Source organism: Anopheles cruzii, chromosome 2, assembly GCF_943734635.1.
Source record: "Anopheles cruzii chromosome 2, idAnoCruzAS_RS32_06, whole genome shotgun sequence".
Taxonomy (NCBI): Eukaryota; Metazoa; Arthropoda; class Insecta; order Diptera; family Culicidae; genus Anopheles; species Anopheles cruzii.
The window spans coordinates 45070976-45089205 of NC_069144.1; the positions used below are offsets into that span (position 1 = coordinate 45070976).

Below are 18230 nucleotides of genomic sequence, written 5' to 3' on the forward strand. Positions count from 1 at the left end.
ACAATACGGAAAACGGAGCGTTGGGAAAAGCTACTGGCGCCTCCGAGGCAACGCGGCAGGCAGAGGTCCTTTGCGCGTTGGAACTCAGCCCCATTAGAGGAGGTGGCCCTCGTCGGTGTGTCTGTGTGTGTGTGTGCTACACTGGTTGAATGTAGCGTGGAAAACTTTCCGGTGCAATGGGAGCACGGAAAAAAACGGGTGGTTCCCTCGAACCACAGCGCAAACAACGTGTTCCGTCGGCCAGCGAGCCGGGTGGCGTGTGCGCAACCCCGTTAATGCTACAAATATTTAAACACGCACACGCACCGGGCGGGTGTTTTGTGTGGGTCTTCCCTTCCTGCGCCGGGACGATTGTTCTTAAGTTTTCCGCAAGAAGACCGAACGGCGGCGTAGCGTACACCGGAACCGAGGCTCCCCAACGAGGGTCTGACACTTGCTTTCACAAGTTAGTAGCGCCATGCGCCTATAAAAGCAGCGTTTGATGTGAGTGGCAGCAGAGAGAGGGTTTCTGTGTAGCTGGGTCATGTGCCCGAATGTGGATCCGCGTTCCTTATACAAAGTTGATGTTACTAAACTAGTAACAGCGCGGAATTTGAAAGCCTACATTCGACGCACTTTTACCGAAACTTCGTCTTTGTTTGCTGCATAAAATGTGCTAAAAGGATCCTTCAAAATTTGTTTCGTATTTCGATTTAAGGAACTGTTTACCAGTAAGGACATTCAATTGGTTAAACAAAGTGAGCTGTGCAATCGACAAGTTGTTGTTCGCCCGGGGGCCGGCCGGGAATCGTTTCAAGAGCTGAACACAGGCCTCGAACATAAAGCCACGGAAGCGGAAAAGCAAACCACAAAACGACCGGGCTCCGGGTGGCCATTCTGACCGGGACCGAGGGTGGCGACGATCAAGCCGACAGCTCTACCGATGCGACGTCAGCGACGATGATGTGTGCAAGTGAAGCGTGTAATAAGGTGTACCTTTGTGCGACCGGAATGTGCTAACCACAAATCAAAAAAGCACACACAGAGCCACACAATCGGAAAAGGAAAACGACACAAACACACAGAAAACAGTGAAATTGGTGAGAAATATCACACACAGAGGGCGAGAAAGAGGGAGGGAAACTTGTAAAGCGAACTCGAGAAAGCTTGCAAAAGAGATGAAAAAGAAAGGGACAAAAAGAGGGAACAAGAAGCAGTAAACACACAGAAACTGAAAAAATGTGGTCGATGCTGGGTGGAAAAAGCTTGGCAAAAGGTTGATAGACACACAGAGACAGAAAGAGAGAGAGAGAGACAGATGTGCTGGAGCGGGATAGAGAAGGAGCGAGTGAAAGAAACCCGACCGAGAGCGAGAGAGAGAGAGAGAGAGAGCACGAGAGAGACCGGAAGGGGACGATGAAGACCGCGCGGTTTGATGGGAACGATGTCCGCGTTCCAATGGCCAGCATTTCCGGTCCCAATCATTTATCGCAGCGTCTTCAGCGGTGACCGCCGCAACCGCGCCCCCCGCCTCTCTCGCTCACTCTCGTGCCCTCCAGCCCCCCTCGCTCGTTGCGGCGGGCGTCGCGGGCGTCGAAGGACTAAAAACGATGGCTTACGTGAGTCGTGCTGCGTCTTTTCCTCGGAGATCATCAGCGCGGCGTGCTCGATGCCCGAGTTCATACTCTGCGGCTCCAGATTATTTACGCAGTTTAGCATACTCCTGAAATTCGCACACTCTACGATTATGTAATAAGTGAATATTATCAGATTACCGATAGGCGTATGTGGGAAACGAGTGTGAATTTTTAACAGTTTTTCCGTTCTTTTCTTCTTGTCTTGTACGTTACTCGCGCGGCTCTATTAAGTTTCTCTTCTGTTTTGCTTCTTCTGCCCGAGCCGTGGCTCGTTGGGTGTTTCCGTGCTCCGCTTGAGACGTTTGCCTGCCACGGATCAGCCACGTTAAGGGCCTGGCGAAACCCGGCCTACTACTGTGCGGGGAAGCTGCCAACAGCAGTGCCAAATCGAGCAGTTTTACGGAAATCGAAGCAACCCTGCTTGGTGTGGCGATGGTGATGGTGTGCGTGTGCTGCTGTGCTGCGTGTGTGTGTAGCAGAGTGCGATGTTTACTTGATGCCTATTTTACGCATGATTAACGTGAAGTATGTAGACCTTCGCTTGTGGCCACCAGAAAACAGGGGCCCACAAATTGTTTTTTGGCTTTCGAACGCAAATTAAGGGAACCATCTTTTAGCCACTTCTCTCCGTGTACGGTTACGTTCCGACCCAGCCCGGCGACTTTATTGCCCGGCGGGAAAAACGATCCCACACACGGAAGAGGGAGTGAAAGGAAAAAGGAAGACGCAAAATATTATCGCGGCCATTGCACGTGCCAGCCTGCCACCTTGGCTGGTCTTTTTGGAGCAATAAACCAAAAAGCGGAAAGGCTCTCCCGGTGTGTGTGTGCCGTGCCGTGCCGTGCCGTATCGGTTTTCCCGGGCAGCCCCGGGTCGCTGTTGGGCTTATTGGAAAACTTTCCCGGGACGGCCTGCCGCGAGGACAAGATCCAAAACAACAACGGCTTTATCGAGAAGAGGCACACACACACACACACGTGTGCGCGCGCGTGGGACGTAAAATATGGCGTCTTGGGCAACGTTTTCCTTGCCCCCCTCGGGCGGGCTGTCTTGAGCTATTATTTATGAAATTATCCTACCGAAACCCGCAGCCACGGTTCGTGTGTGTGTGTGTGGAACGAATGATAATGCCATCAACCTATCTCAGCTTCTGGGTCCACACTCCCGTATCGGATGTACCAACCGTGCCGTGCCGCCAGGTGGCCGCTGCATGGCCGCTCCGCCGCCGGTAAACAAACGGCTAAATTACACGGAAATTGAACGTCCTCTCTTTCGTCCTTTCCGTTGGAACGCGAAAAAGTTCGACCAAAGTTTGGGGCCGGAGGACTTTGAAAGAATTTCCATTTACGCGCACCAGACGCCAGCCGGGGCGACAGTCGGCCTTGGAACGCGGAACGCCAACGCGAGGGGAGAAAATTGGTCGCCTGCCCACATCACCTCCCCGGGCTAATGCTAATCGATGGGAAATAATCGAACGAACAATAATGAAATAAATATCTGGAAAAAATGTACACCATAACTCAAAGAAAAAAGAAAATGTTGAAACCGAAGGTAATAACGAAACTTTGGGGGCACATAACTTACGGGTGGGCCAATAAATCATAAGGGCCCTCGACCCACAGCGACTGGCAGCGATTCGGATTTACATTTACGGGATCGATTTTTGAACCACGAACGAAAAATACTGTGCCTTTGCGCCACTTCACCGTGCACTTGAGCGTGAAACTGACCTTACTTTATTAACAAAATTCAAGGAACCGAAACAATAAACGATACAAAACTATAAACTAAAGTAAACTAAGGCAGGATACTTACGAAAGCGGAAATAAAACGGAAAGGAAACGGTACAAACTACTGCTTGTCGGCCCCTTTGCCGGGGGACGGGGCCACCACTTTGTTCGTGTCCGTGCTGGCCGGGTGAAGCTGCAGCGAGTCGGACTGGATCGAGTTGCGTTCCGTCTGCGGCTCGTCGTCGCTGCAAATAAGAGGTTCGAGTGCTACATTGTCCACCAGTGATTACTAATCCGCGCAAGGAACCCAAGTTAGTCAACAGCCCTCCTAAATCCTTATTTAATTATCAAAATGGGCGACAGCCAAATTGACAACCAGCATCGATAATGGGCGTTGCCCCTTTTTTCCGACGCGGGTCACAGCCAAAAGACGGCCAGCTTGCCATCCGGTCGGTCGGTGAATGTTATTATTATTTATCTGTTGGGCGCACGGTGGCGTGACAGCTAATCGGACACCGGGACCGACCGAACGGACACCCCCGGGGCCGGAACAGCCAACAGCGGCCTATCGGCGACCGAAGGGCTTTTCGCTTCATTAAGAGGATGATTAATTGATTTACGGAGTAATTAGAAACGCCGGATTTCCGGCAGGAGTTTTGTTGGCAAACGCGGCAGCCACCCGACGCGGCGACAGACAGACAGACAGCGCGCAGTGTCCTGTGTCGCGCGACAGCCAAGGCCACCCGCTTTCGCCGGGCCGGGCTGGGCCATTCACCCGGCGGTGGCCCGGAACCCGAAATTTATGCTTCAAAGCATGCAAAGACCCACTTTGATCCCGATCTTACCGGTTAAGCCTCCTCGAGAGGCAGAGTGCGCGCCCGGGTGAGCTCCAAAAGTCAGTGTCGGGGTTTTCAAATTTCCCGTCGACAACGAAAGTCTCGCCGAGCAGCAGCGCCGAATTACTGTTGCCGCCCCCGGCGAAGGCAAATTTCCGAAAATATGCTGCTCAGGGTCGCTGTGTCTCGCTATCTGTGTGTGTGTGTCCGTGTCCCTGCCAATACAAGATGGATCCTCAGAAGAAAGCGAAACGGGCGCCATTCCCGGTGCCGTTTGATGAATCGTAAAAATGAGGTACTTCCGCCTTCGGCGGTGCCAGACCCAGTTCTCAGTTCCGAACCGACCCGGGGGGTGGGCGAACGAAAATGAATAATTCATAACTCACTGGCGGGGAGCCCATTGCGGAATATTTCAATTAATGGCTCCGTCATCAGCAGCAATATTGGGCGCGGCTCGGTGGCTTTTCATTCGTTTCATCCACCGTTTTTTTTTTCGCTCCCCGAGTGCGGACTGCGCAAACACAGCTGCTCGTGGCTCTACAAACAAACCCCCGGAGCCGGGGAGTTTAATGTAATTACACATTACTACCGATTTCTTGCTGGCGAGGCGAAAGTAAAGCGGAAAAACGCAGCCCTACAGTGAAGCGTGTGGCGATGCTAAATTACCAAAAATTTGCGCAAACTTCTAATGGCACGAAGCGCGATGGCCAGCGCTAAAGCTACTCTAGCAAAACAAGGGGGGCACGTGAGCGGACAGCAAGCCGTGTGTGTGGGTGTGTGCAGAATTGGGGGATTGGGGGCGCACAAAGCTCTAAGTACAAATCCGCGGATCCGCGCCATACAAACGCCATGCGGTGCGCCGGTGAAAGCACGCACACAATTACGATGACGAGTGACGAAACTGTTACAAATTCATACACGTTTGCTGGCTGGCGGGGGCACCAGGCCAGCCCAGGTGGCCATTGTTGCCATTACTGTCCCACGACGACGACGGCGACGGGCTTTTCGAAATAATCTGATAATATTGCACACGCCATGCTGAACGCCGATCGGAGGGGTCTGAACCATTTCCTTTCCCCAATTTCCACAAACACGCTTACGCACACACACGCACACACACACACAGCCGAATGAGTGCGTGATGTATGTGTGTGCGAGGTGCAAGGATGCAAGGATTCGTTGTTGCCTTTTGTTTTGCTTTGCTTCGGTCGTGATCGGTCATGATAGGCGCTGGGGATTTCAACAACCCGCGTGTGTTTGGTTGCAAATAAATTAACGGCCGTTCGGGATCGGCCGTTTCAGGGTGAGGGTGTGAATGGGAGTACTGGAGCGCGTGAAGTTGTGTGGTGTGCGTGCCGTGGCCTGGCCTGGGCCTTCATTGATTCGGAATCATGTAAAGCCGGCCGTCGGCGGTTTAAGTAAGCATGAAATTCGATAAACTGCTGCTGCTACCAAGTGCAAAAGTCTTGCCCTGTGATTCGAATTTAATTACGCTGAGCACGTGACGGGATTACGGTTCTGTGCGTTCCGAACCGAACACGCCTAGCGATCACGGTTCGGTTGACCATGGCTTAAAGCAGCGCGTCGTCGGCCTATTCAAGTGATTCGAGCTACAGAACCTGCTAAGGGGGAGCCTCAGCTTGGACATGCACTAAACGAAAGCTTCCGACTTCGCGGATGACAGACAAAACAAAAGGTGACATAAAGAAGTAATAATAAAAGTGGGATCGCAGAATCGGGTGCCATCGCTTTGTGGAGGGTTTGTTTTCTGCTTCCAAACGAAACGAAGCCAGAGCGCACGGAAACTAAGTAGAAAGTGATCATACCAAAGGCGTGTAAGATCGTGAACGGGTGCCGAAACAAAAAACAAGGAAACGGTTGTAACGGTCAAAACAAAACAATTGCCCTTGCAAAAATGACGGAATTACGCGGTTCAATACGATACCCTAAAACATGGCATGGAAATGGTTTCAGGTGGTTCAGATGGTTCAAAATGAATCTGGTTTTGCTTTTCCAGAGAGAGAGGGGCAGAGATTTGGGACGGTTTTTGGGGAGGAGCGAGCGAGCGAGCGACTTCTGGTTCTGCCGGAGGCACACTCGGCACCCCACTGCACTTACCCGTAGAGTCTACTATCGCGAAGGTTTCTATAAATTAAGGACGGGAAAATGAAAGTAGTTGATATTCGGCTTCTGGCGAATGAAGTGGCGTTTGGTGGTGCAGAAACATTGTGCGGAAACATTGTTAGTCAGCCTCAGAATGGCCCGGCTTTCCGGGGCACTCCACTCCAGTTCCATTATTTTACACCGATCAACACCGGACCGGAGAAAGAAAATTCCCCCGCCACGTTGATGACGGGCCGGGTGTTTGTTTTTCTCCCGGTCGGGAAATGAGTTTTAACTTTGGCCCCGTCCCGCGCTGGAAGTGCATCAACTTCAACGTCTTACGATGCCTAATTAATGGTTGGGATGTAATTTTCACTCCCCGGTTTTAATGAAAGCGAAAAAATTCAATTTCGCCTCACAATGGCGCACGCGAACACATTCGCGCTAACTCACTCACTCCGAGCGCGATCTACGATCGTGCACGGCGGTAAACTTTTGCGGCACCGAAAAGTTTCGCCCCGCAGCATCTTGAATTCCGGGGGTGCGGCCGTCTCGGCTGCAATCCCGAGTTGGGAAGTAAATCGAAAACGAGTGAACCGTGTGCGGAGTGCCGACCAAAGTTTCGGTTCGCGTTGCCACGATGGAGGCGCATGGTCGTTCACACAAATTAATGTCTGTAAATTGCGATTCGATGCGGTGGTTCTTCGTGTTGAGATTGGTGCAAGCAGGGTAACAATGCAAGGCTTGCAGCAACCTCTCAGAGCTCTCAGAATTCAGCGGTCCCTTCTTCCTATCAAACCGGCTCCACCGGGGACCCCGATCCCCGCGGTAGCACCACCGGATCCTTTAACTTTATCCTGCACTCTTACGTATCAAGGTGTGTGTGTGTGTGTGGTGGTGTTTGAGAGAAAGCGGTCCGTAGACTTGAACAGCGAGAGAGAGAGAGGGAGGGCATGCACAATGAAATGGTCTTACCTTCCGTTTCCGTGCCTAAACAGAGCTAAAATTTCTTCGAACGTTTTGTTTTTGGTCTCAGGAACCTTTTTATATGTAAATATCCAAAATATTGCTAAAAATACACTAAACGGTAGGAATGTATAATTTTCCAAGGCAGTCTGTAACGGGGGGAAAAATAGAAAGAAAACATGGTGTAAACATCAGTGAAATGTCCGAAGTTGGATTCCGAGGGCCAACACGTACCTTTAAACTTGGGAAACCAATTCCAACAACGAAGTTCGCCATCCAGTTCACGAGCACCGCGATCGCCATCGCGCTCGGCCGCGGCCCCTGGGAGAACAGTTCGGCAGTTATCATCCACGGTATCGAGCCCGGTCCGACGGCGAAGAACACGACGAAGGCCAGCGTCGACACGACCGACAGGTAGGACATCCAGTCGATCATTTCCTGCACATAACCAAAAAACTCCTAAACTATGCGTGTAACACTCTTTCGGTTCCCATAATTTTAAAGGCTTTTCTATCGTGTCCGATTCCATTTTCCGATTCCAGCGATTCCAGAGTTCTTTCGCAGTGGGGTTTCGATACGGACGGGACAGGGGGTGGGGAGGATTTTTCCGGGTGGTTTTCAATTGGGGGCCATGCGATTCGCGATTCGAGGTTCTGGCACAGCGCAGACAGGCTGAAGGCAAACGGTAGTCAAAACGTGTTGTGTTTTCAAATGTGTGGAGGGTTTCGATTCTTCGTACCGGGAACCCCCTTCCGACAGAAAAAGTTTGGAGACAGTTTGTCGAGACAGCGTGACTGAATTCTTCCTGAGACCCGAGTGAGTCCAAAAAAAAAAGAAGACTAAACAAATTGGAGTAATGGGCACCGAAAAAAAGGGTTTAAAGAAAATGAATCAAAAAGTGTAAAATTTGATGGTGGAATGTGCAAATGATCTCATCTCCTCAGCAAAACTGGCAGAGGGCACTTTCGATAAGTGTTTGTTGATGCAGTTGCACTAGCTAGAGCTAGAGAGAACGGTAACGGCGGGGGTCCACGGGGGGAAAACACGGAGAGTGGACCATTTGAAAGGAAACGGAACCATAGCGAATCGTGTAATGTTCACCATCAGCCATGACTTGATTTTGCCGCTGCCGCTCGCTGGCAGCTTGTGTGTGGGTGCGGTTGTGTGTGTGTGTGTGGTGTGTGTGGTCTCGTGGCACGTCGAAAGTACCGAGAAAGTTCTGTGGCACCACCGTTGCGTCACGGCGGCGAGGCGATACCGTGTGATCATCAGGTGCCGTGTGTGTGCGGATTGTATGTGAAAGGATTGCGCGCGTTTGAGCTTTGAGTTTTGTGGAGGTTTGCGCAATCATAAATGGAACTGTAGCTATAGAGAGAGACAGAGAGAGTTAGAGAGACACAGACAAACGGGAAGGCGAATTGTTGCTCTATTGGTACTGAACGAACGAAAACGCGGGGCGATGGAAAAAGAATAGAACTTGGAATTGAATTAAAACTTTGAAAGCGGTTCCTGGGTTGAGACTGGAAGGACAGGAGCGGCTTCCTGGAATCTAGCGTACTCTAGTGTGAATCGGCGTGTGTTTGTGTGTTTCCGTGTGTGTGTCTGTGTGCACGTGTCCGTTCTGCGGAGCAACTGTTATACGCCTTTCTTTCGCGCAACAGGATCACGGTGGTTTGATGTGTGGCAAAGAAAGGAAACATAATTAAAAATAAATCAGCATACGAACACAGACGGAAAGCCCAAGATTTAAATATTAATTACCGGTTACGGCACTCGGCACTCGATCGAATTTCCCAATTTGCGCCAACTGCGAACAATTACATGATGGCGACGGTGATGATAATTGGTAAATTGCGTCGCACCATTGTTACAAAATCACATCCAATTTACCCCGTGAAGCCTCAGCCACACACACACGCAAGTCGTTAGTCGGAATCCCGTCACACTCCGTTCCGATCCTGCGCGCGATGCGTTTAAAATTGCGCTTAATTGTTGTTTTTTGATATTTTATTCCAACTTTGCGCGCCAATTGCGTCGGCCATTGAGTGCAAATCAGTGGCCATTTTGTGCACTGGCCACCGTCGTCCGGCTGACGGATTTCGGCGGATTTTACTCAAGTGGCCGATCGTTTGCGCCAACAAACGGTGGTCCGCCATCGACGCTGAAAGCGCGTTCGCGGGAACCCGGGGTCCGTCAATAATGAAGTTAATTTGGGGGTATCCAAAATCAATAATACGTGACCGTTGCATTCGGCGCCGGTTCCCTGGACGCGGCCGAGCGAACGAGCCCGCTCCGAAAAGAGGTGTCAAGTTACATCAGATTGTGCAGCCCGGCAACGGCGAGTGGCGATTGTTGGGCGGAAACTCAATTATTTGGTCCGTGCACACACGCACACACACACACCGCGCGAAACAAGCCGGGCATAACCAACAAAAATCAATCCAATCAGTCTGCGCCCGGCCAATGAGGTCCGGTCCGGCCACAAACCGACATCAATGGGGCGCAATCACAGCCCGCCCGATGAGTCCGAAAGCTACCATCGGGTGGTGGGATTTCGGCTTTTCGCGTATTAATATCAGGGAACGATACGAGGAGCGCGGGCATTTAATTTAATTAAAAGGAAGATTTTTGGAGCATTTTTTGCCACGCTTAATCAACACGCAGTACTGGCCATGGAAACATGGATGATCATTCGCTCGATCGATTCGAAGTTAAAGTCTTACATTCTTCCGAACCCATCGCGATTGTGGATCACATAATAATAACTGAAAAAAAATAAAGAATTCTCCAAAATAATGATTAAAACTTTCTTTCCTCAGAGCATTACGAAACTAAGACCCGCAGACCGTCACCTCCGTGAAAGAAAAATGAAACGATGGGATGTGCGGAACACGATGAAAATGGCTGGCCGGTGCTTGTAAGGCGACCGCAACACAATTCACGATCTGTTTGTGTCTGTGTGTGTGTGTGTGTGGTTTACGTGTTAGTGAGAGGACCTGGATGAGAGGGCCTGCCGATCGAGCCCTGGTCGCGTGTGGGAAAGGCTGGCTGCCGGTGCGCGGTGGAAATTCGGAAGCTTGTCGCGTAACAAGCATATTGGAATGGAAGCGGTGATGGTGGCGTTGGTGGTGGTGGTGGTGGTGGTAGTACATGTTCTGTTCATGTTGTGCACCACCCCGGGTGCACACCGGTGGGGCACACCGGTTAATGTGGCGGCATTTTGGTGGCGGTTGTCTTTTTTTCTTAGTTTGGTTTACGTGGGGGTAAAAGCCTAAAAAATTGAGAATTCTCCTGGTTCGTCTTAAGCTACAGGGGCAAGACGGTTAAATGAACGAACCATTTCTGTTTCGAGTTCGAGTTCGAGTTCGCGAAACGTCGGTCAAGAGCTTGCAAATGGAGACGCCTGGTGGTCTGTTCGAATCGGTGTCGGTACTTTCTTCCTAAACAATCCCGGCCCCAAACATGTGCACGAAAGCCTCCGTCTTATCACTTCCCTCCCCAAAAAGGAGGAGTTAAGGGTTGTACGTCAAAACAAGACACTAATGGTATTGCTATAGGGGGTTTTTCCATTTCCGGTACACACACGCACGGCTGTTACGTGCCCGGGTTGCAAAATAACGTACCCCGAAGGTGTATCGTTCGTGCAATCGCACCGACACCGACGGGAACTTATCGCCGCAAACGCAAGCAATATATAGATAGAGCGAGGCGGGCGGCAAAATATGGCCCAAAGATTGCCCTTATAAATATTGCCGGAAGCTTTACAGCCGAAGGTATGACAGCCAGCCAGCCAGTCGGCGGCACTCTCATACGGCACCCGGGATGCCGTTGGCTTAATTCCGGATGAAGCACATCTCAACCGGGGGGGGGTGATACAATTTTTTCTGTCGGTCGGGCGGAAGGTCAGGCTTAAAACCAAATCCTTCTGTGCTCCAGACCTACGGCAGACCGGGAATTTATCTAGGCTGAACTGATCAGCACACGCTACACGGAGTGAAACACTTCATCTCGGGCGAGGAAGCAAATTGTTTCATGGGTTAAATATTAGCTTTGCTGCTGCTGCTGCTGCTGTGGGCTTGCTCCGGTGGTTCCGTAGATTGTTCGCAGTGATAAAGCAAATTATGAGATGGCTCCGTGAAGGGTTTCCCCGTCGTGCACAATCGTAAACCGTGAGGAAGAAAGCAACGTGTGGCACGTTGGCATAAATAATTTAACGATACGGTATTGCACCATCTCACCAAATAGGAATGGGACCCTGTTCATCTGCGGTGATGTGTGACTGCAAAATTGCCAATTTTACCATTTCGCTAGATTACACGGAAGCGCACGCTAGGTGCTGAACAAAGAAGCTCGGTTCATAATACTCCAAATATTCAAAGGATTGTACGAAATATGTGTCGAAAATTCCACGAATGGCCCAGACACCATGCGCCTCCATTTGCAAGCTTTCGATTACGCGCACACGATCGAGCATCTTTATTGGAAACGGCCGCTTACACCCCTCGGTTTCGGGAAGCATTTTATTGCTTCCCGAAAGAGATAAAGGTGTTTTTGAGCGATATTTTCGCCAACCACTTCAAACTCTTATCACCAGTACAGAACCCCGGAACGGGGCACAGTAATCGCTTGGAAAGCGGTAAGACTTTCGGTAGAAATACACTTCAACATGCTTTGGCGTATTTTGTTTACGCACACGCACAACGGGCGTACCGAACGGATGAGGAAGCTTCTCCTTGGCAAACAAACGGCAAAGACACGGTGTCACGGAGGACACCCTTGCGTCCTCACCGAAAAGAAAGATGCTCGACTGTGGACGCGATGCTCTGTTGCGGAACGTTTCGCGATTTTCATGCTGATTTACACGGCGGTGTGGCGTAACGCGCGCAAATGATTCGTTTATTTAACTAATAATTTCATGTACAAATATTTAGTAGTATAAATGGGGCGCTGGAAAAGGGGTTGGGAAATCGGGAATCATAAGAAGAAAAAGACAAAAACACCAACATAACCGCAAATGTAACTGTTGCTATTTGCGGAGCGGCTCCGTATTAAGAACGTGGTCATGCGTGGCAAGGCGTGCAGCAAGCGAAGTGACGATAGACAAAAAATGTGTGCGCGAGAAGAACAATAGATGGGGTTGGGGTGAAATTATTTACAAAGCAAAACACGATCTAAACAACTATCCGGCGATCCGGCTTTCCTCTATACAGCCACGATTTGTGCCGCCTGAAGTGTGTCCTTGAAACCAACATCATTTTGAGCCCAACGCCACCCCCCACAGTTCAAGATTCCGGACGGTTCAACAATGCAAACTACGGATTCCTCCGGATTTCGGCCGCACAAGATCGTGTTGCCCGTCGTTAAGTGGTGAACGATTGCGATGAACCCACAAGAATGCACACTGCACATTGCGGCATTGCGATCGGAAAATTCGGAGGCCATGTTGGAAAATGCAACGGCGACAGCGATGGCGACGGTGGTGGCGACGGAAAACTCCGGATCCGTTACGAAATTGAATGCGACACGAGTGGTGAAAGCGAGCGCCAAACTATTCCTTTGTGCGCCGTTCAAATGGATAATTCTTTTGTGGGCCACCGTCCGCATCGTCGTCGTCGTCGTCGTCGCCGTCAGCGTGTCCGGACGACCTGCTGCTGCTGCTGCTGCAGTGCCGACGGCAGGACCAACTTCTTCTCTTGCCCTTTGGAAGTTGAAGAGCATCTCTCGCCGGCGCTCCCGAGAAACTAATCTCGATCATCTACAGTGCAGTGATACGGTTCCAGGAGTGGCAACTTTCTTGGAGCGGATCCTCCCGCCGTATCCCCCACATTACGGTAATCGTCTCCCCTGCACCGAGTTCGTGCTTTAATGGGGTAATAATAATTCGCCGCTAGTACCCGCCACTCCTGCATCGTCGGCCCATTTTGTTGTGGCGTCCTGGCTATTTCTGGCCCACGGCCCAACTTGTCCGGGGCAAACACACTGGAGAACAATGGGCCGCCCATCTCGGTCGGTGCCGGCCCATCTTTCACCGTCGGTCGGGATGAAGTTCTTCGGCGGCGGCGGAAAATGGTGTGTGCCTGGTGTGCCCCGAGTCTCCCTTCCCGTCCGCGTAATTACAGCTTGTTGTACCGGGTTCCGGGGCTCAGCTAAACTTGGAGCGATGATGGAGCTTATAATGAGTCCCGATACGTATACCGGAGCATTCACCGAGCCAGGGGGCCGCAATGGGGGCGCAAAAAATAAGTAAATAAAACCGAACCCCCTCGGGGCGGCATCTTGGCGGCGGGAAGGACCTCCAAAGACTAGTTCACGCGATGCTCTCAGAGAGATCCCAAACTTTTCGGCCACCGTGCACTTTGAATGTGCATCAACTTGTTGTTTACGTTGACAGTGTGGCATGGCGTGGCGTGGCGCGCTGGAACTAATTCCTGTACCGGGATCCAAAGTTTACGCGGCAAACTACAGGAAAAGTTGCTCCTTCGCTCCGGCTCCGGGGTCCGGGAGTTCTTCGCATCGGCGATCGAACTTTTTCGGGGTCCGATGGCGCGTTGGCGGGAGAGGGGGAAACATGGCACAATGTTCGCCCGTGTTCGAACCACCACCCGGCCGGATCCCGTATCCCGTGCCCGAGTTCCGTCAAGGTGTACATAGTTCGGGAAAGTAATGCCTATTGATAAGCAATGTAATTAGGTTTAACATCGTAGTCGTGTGTCGTACTGCGTGTCCTCGATTGAGCATGTCTAATGGTTAGGTCCTTCGAGAGTGAATTGGACCGTGAACGAGTATTGATAATGGCGCCCACATCGGTGGGCAACTTTTCATTTCACAATCAATTCGTCTTCCAGTGGATTGCGCCGAACCAACCAACGCGAAGATGGTTGCCACGGCGACCAAAAAAAGGCCGTTGTGTCGTGTTAACGGTGGCCCTTTCTTGGGGAGGCTTGGCGTGAACCGAAAAGCATCTTCAACACGCACAGCGTGACGCGCCAGCGAAACGGAGAAGAAAACACTCGGACGCGGAGAAAATGGGCCAATTCGGGGTTACCTAAATGAAGCGACCCTAAGCAGGGTAAGCAGGAAAAACAGGGTGGCAAACGGAGCATTAAAGCCACTTCCTGGCGCACCCCCCCAGGAAAAAGGGATCGCACAAAATGAAGAAAAGTTCCACCATGACCATGCTGCCCGTCCCGGAAGTGCTAGAGAACTTGTTGTACAAACAACACGCAAGTGGCTAAACAATACAACGCCCGGGATCAGGGGCCGACGGACGGACGGGTGAGGTGTGTACCGAAGTACGGAGGCACTTAACAAGGACGAAGACGACGACGCGGCGATAGAATCGAATGGTCCGTGACGCGTAAATGTCCTCGGTCTCGGCGATGGCAGAAGTTGGCAAGTCCCGTCATGGAATCCAAATTATTTTCGCCTTGATACATCTCTATTAGAGTTCGACGATTTGGCGATTCGCATTCGGGGCTGGCACGTATAATTATGATTGAGGTTCGCTCCATCGAACTGCTTCCGGTTCCAGTTCCAGTGCCGCTCCACAGCTGCATGAACGTCTCAATCTTCACACTCCAAAAGTCAGCACGAGGGTGCGTTGTGAAAGTTGAAGGCTAACCCCTCGGTGGGTGTGACCTTTTGAGTCCGTATCGAGGTGTTCACCGCTACCCTTCGGGAACGAGTTCAAGGGTGAGCATTCAACAAATGCGAAGGCGCCCAGTGGAGGTGGAAGCCCTCGCAGGACTTTACGCACAGGTTAGGAAATTAAAATGGCGTTCGAAGGGTACTCCGACGACACGCAACGGAGTAAACTTTCCGAACCGGGCCGAAACTCCGGGCCGACACACTAATGGAGCCCATTAGTGGAAGGGCACAACAAGAAATTATCCAAATTTCCCAACTTCCCGGTCAAACATCCGGGGGTCGTCGTCTCGCGATTAGTTCACCGAAAAGAACCGAAGCAACTAATTCTGTCGGGCGTCCGGTCCGGGCGTCGGAAGGGTGACAGTGTCGGTGAAATGAAATCTAGTGAAAAACACAACGCCAAATTACATCCACTTCATTATACGGTAACTGTGCCCGTGAGTGGGATGGTGGCTGTGGCCATCGTCGTGCGAGAAAGAAAAGTTTCGCTCCACCCGGATGCAGTTTAGACGGCGGTCGCCATATTGCACGGGCCAGGGGTCCGTCGTTAGCGTGGCACGGTGCCGAGCGATATCCAAATTACTTTCCCCTCCCCGCCAAGTGGGTTCGGGGTCGGCGCCAGGAGAAATGACAACGACGGACCACCCCGTCGAGGACACCCCGCCGCCGTTGACGCCAAAGGACAAAGCAATAATGTGCTTTCGGATCGTAATCGGTTCGGCTTTTTTCCTGTTGCCGCTCGGACTGATTTCGATGTGGGGCCGATACACACACACACATACGGTCTCGGTGGCGGTCGTAAGTATTAGACCAGAGCACCGGCTGGACCGGGGCCAAAAAAAAGGTCTTAGGTGGGTTTCCGCTTCAAAATATATTCGATTTTGGGTCCAACCAGTAATGAAAGGGTAGCTCAGCAAAAAAAGGAACATTGGGACTCTGATTGGGTCTCGCGGGTCACCGGGTTGTCCGGATAAAGGCATGTAAACGGTCCAACACTTGCGAGCCGCCGTGTACTCCGAGGGTTTGTTCGCTTTCGGTTCTTGCCCATGCTTTGCATGATGATGATTAGTTTTGCGTTCGTCGTCACCTCTCTCGGAGTTGACCCCACAGCCCACCACGCAGGGGGTAAGTAAGTGGTGAAAAGGTACTTCAAAAACACGTTGTAGGAAACAGATTACACACACCCGACGGCCCCGGCATTGCGTGCTGCGAGTGTTTCGTTGTGGTTTTGCTACGTTTTCTTTCCGAGGCCGAGGCTCAGGGCCCTGAGAGAACCTGAGAAGGACAACTTCGGGGACAAAAAAGGGTTCAGTTCTTGCGCCACACTGCGCTGCAGTGGTGACCGCCTGCTGGTAACCACACAGATACACACTCTCGGAATGGTGTGATGCGCCTCGACAAAAAATGACCCACAGGAGGTCTCACTGATCCGTTTTTAATCGGGCACCTTCCAGGGCGGACACGTGGGCGGCACAGTAATCCACGCTTTCCACACAGACAGAGAGAGCGAGAGAGGGACTGGTGGCCGGAAAAACATGCAACAGTGCGATACACGGTTTCGCGCGAACACATGGTCCATGTTTCCGGGGTCTCATTCTCACTCTGTCCCCTTAAATCGATATGAATTTTCCAACAGCCCGTCGCTAGGCAGTAAGCCCGGGCCCCCGTACGGGCAGACTGCAGTCGGGGCAAGTTCTTTAATTAAAGTCTAATGAAAAACGTGACCACATGTGCAGTCCGTGAGACCACCACCCGAGCGGGAGCCATCCCGGGCCGGTTGAAACAAATTGCATCAAAGTTTGCTGACGTCGGAAAAAGGAACAGAAAGAAACCAAACCGAGAAAATTACGAAACAACAGGGAAAATTGTGTATCGGCGTGTGTCCGCTTCACCATGTTTGCCATGTTTGGCCCCCGGCCCCGGAGGGGCGTAGAAAATGGAACAACGCATCGGCCGGCGCAGGCACAGGACCTCCATCGTACGCACGCAAAATGCGCACTGCAAATGCGGGACACACACACACACACACTCGGCTTGGTCCGGCTTTTTGGGGCCGGCGACAAGCGCATTTGGTGGCACCATTTTGTGGGACCGAAAACTTTGCGAAGCCATTTAGTAGAAAGGGACTGGCTGGCCAACAACCTTGTCGCAATCGCAAACAGTCCGCCGCCGCCGCCGGAGGTCTGCCGGCGACACCCGGGATTTGCCATTTGGCCAACCACCCAACTTTGACGACGGACCACATGAGACTTTGTTTCCGTGATACCGGCACCAATCGGCACCGGCACTGGCACTGGCCCGCCGACCAACTTTCACATTTGATCCCAAACTTTTGGGCCACCTACCCCCGAAGCGTTGCATTCGAATGCGCGTTGAAATACGAAAGTTTTGCTCCGTGCCTCCCCAAACGGGACAGACACGGAAACCCCGAGATATGATTCGCGTGCCCCAAACCCGAACTTTACTAACTTTGTTTCAATACATTTTCAATACCACAGCTCTACGATAAATTGTGTGCGGTAAAAAGAAGGGCCCGAATGGCCGCATGCAACTGCAAGCAGAATAATGTAAAGTACAATGGAAAAAACCAATTCATAGAATAAAACTACTAAATCGAGTGTGATCAAGCTATAAACTAACGAGGAAACTTCATAAAAGAGTAAAGATTACTATCAAGTGTTGTGTCATCGAACAACTGAATTAAGAGGGAAGCAAAAAGAACGAACAAAGCTATACAAACAAACCGTAGCTAATGGAACTAGCTAGAGAAAGAGAGAGAGAGACATCGAGAGAGACAAACACGAGGCCACTGTCTCGGCTCAAAGTGGAAAAGAAAACAGGAACAGGAAATCGAACAGTCATTCCAGTGAACATCGAGCGGTTGATAGAACACAGAAAGGAAAAGACAGAGCAAGGCGAGAGAGAAATCAAACGGGGCAAAAGGAACAAACACGATCGGGGGACGGACGATCAACGGTCCCGGTCGCAAAACGAAATGGGAGGCAGAAACAAACACAAAACACAACACAGGATAATCATCCAAAGAGTAGGTAGTTCTAATTTGCATAACCACACACGTAAGCTGTACACACCCGATGGCTTCCGTTTCACTGTCCCGACCACCATGCCGGGTCACTGTTTTTTTTATGTTTGGGAAACTAGGTTTTTGGGGGTTGCATTTTTCCGGCACCAATTTGTTGTGCCAAAACAAGCAGCGGCCGCGGGACGCGAACGGAACGGAAGCTATCGCGTGAAACGCGTTTACGTTGCACCTTCTCTGATTATGAACGTTTCGGGTTGAAGGATAACAACGGAGACCTGGCTTGGCCTGG

At 51.3% G+C, this 18230-nt stretch overlaps 1 protein-coding gene across 2 annotated transcripts in view; it reads right to left on the bottom strand.

Annotated features, from left to right (window-relative positions):
- The window catches only part of LOC128268705 (glucose transporter type 1), a 43730-nt gene that overhangs the window by 6277 nt on the left and 19223 nt on the right, over positions 1-18230 (bottom strand). The window contains exons 12-15 of one of the 2 annotated variants that reach the window (XM_053005897.1): positions 7486-7710; positions 7261-7400; positions 6301-6327; positions 1599-1702 (exon numbers count right to left, since the gene is read on the bottom strand). In XM_053005897.1, the coding sequence (XP_052861857.1) occupies positions 1599-1702; positions 6301-6327; positions 7261-7400; positions 7486-7710 (496 nt within the window). The remainder of the gene's footprint in view (positions 1-1598; positions 1703-6300; positions 6328-7260; positions 7401-7485; positions 7711-18230) is intronic. The other variant, XM_053005898.1, reaches the window with a different exon arrangement.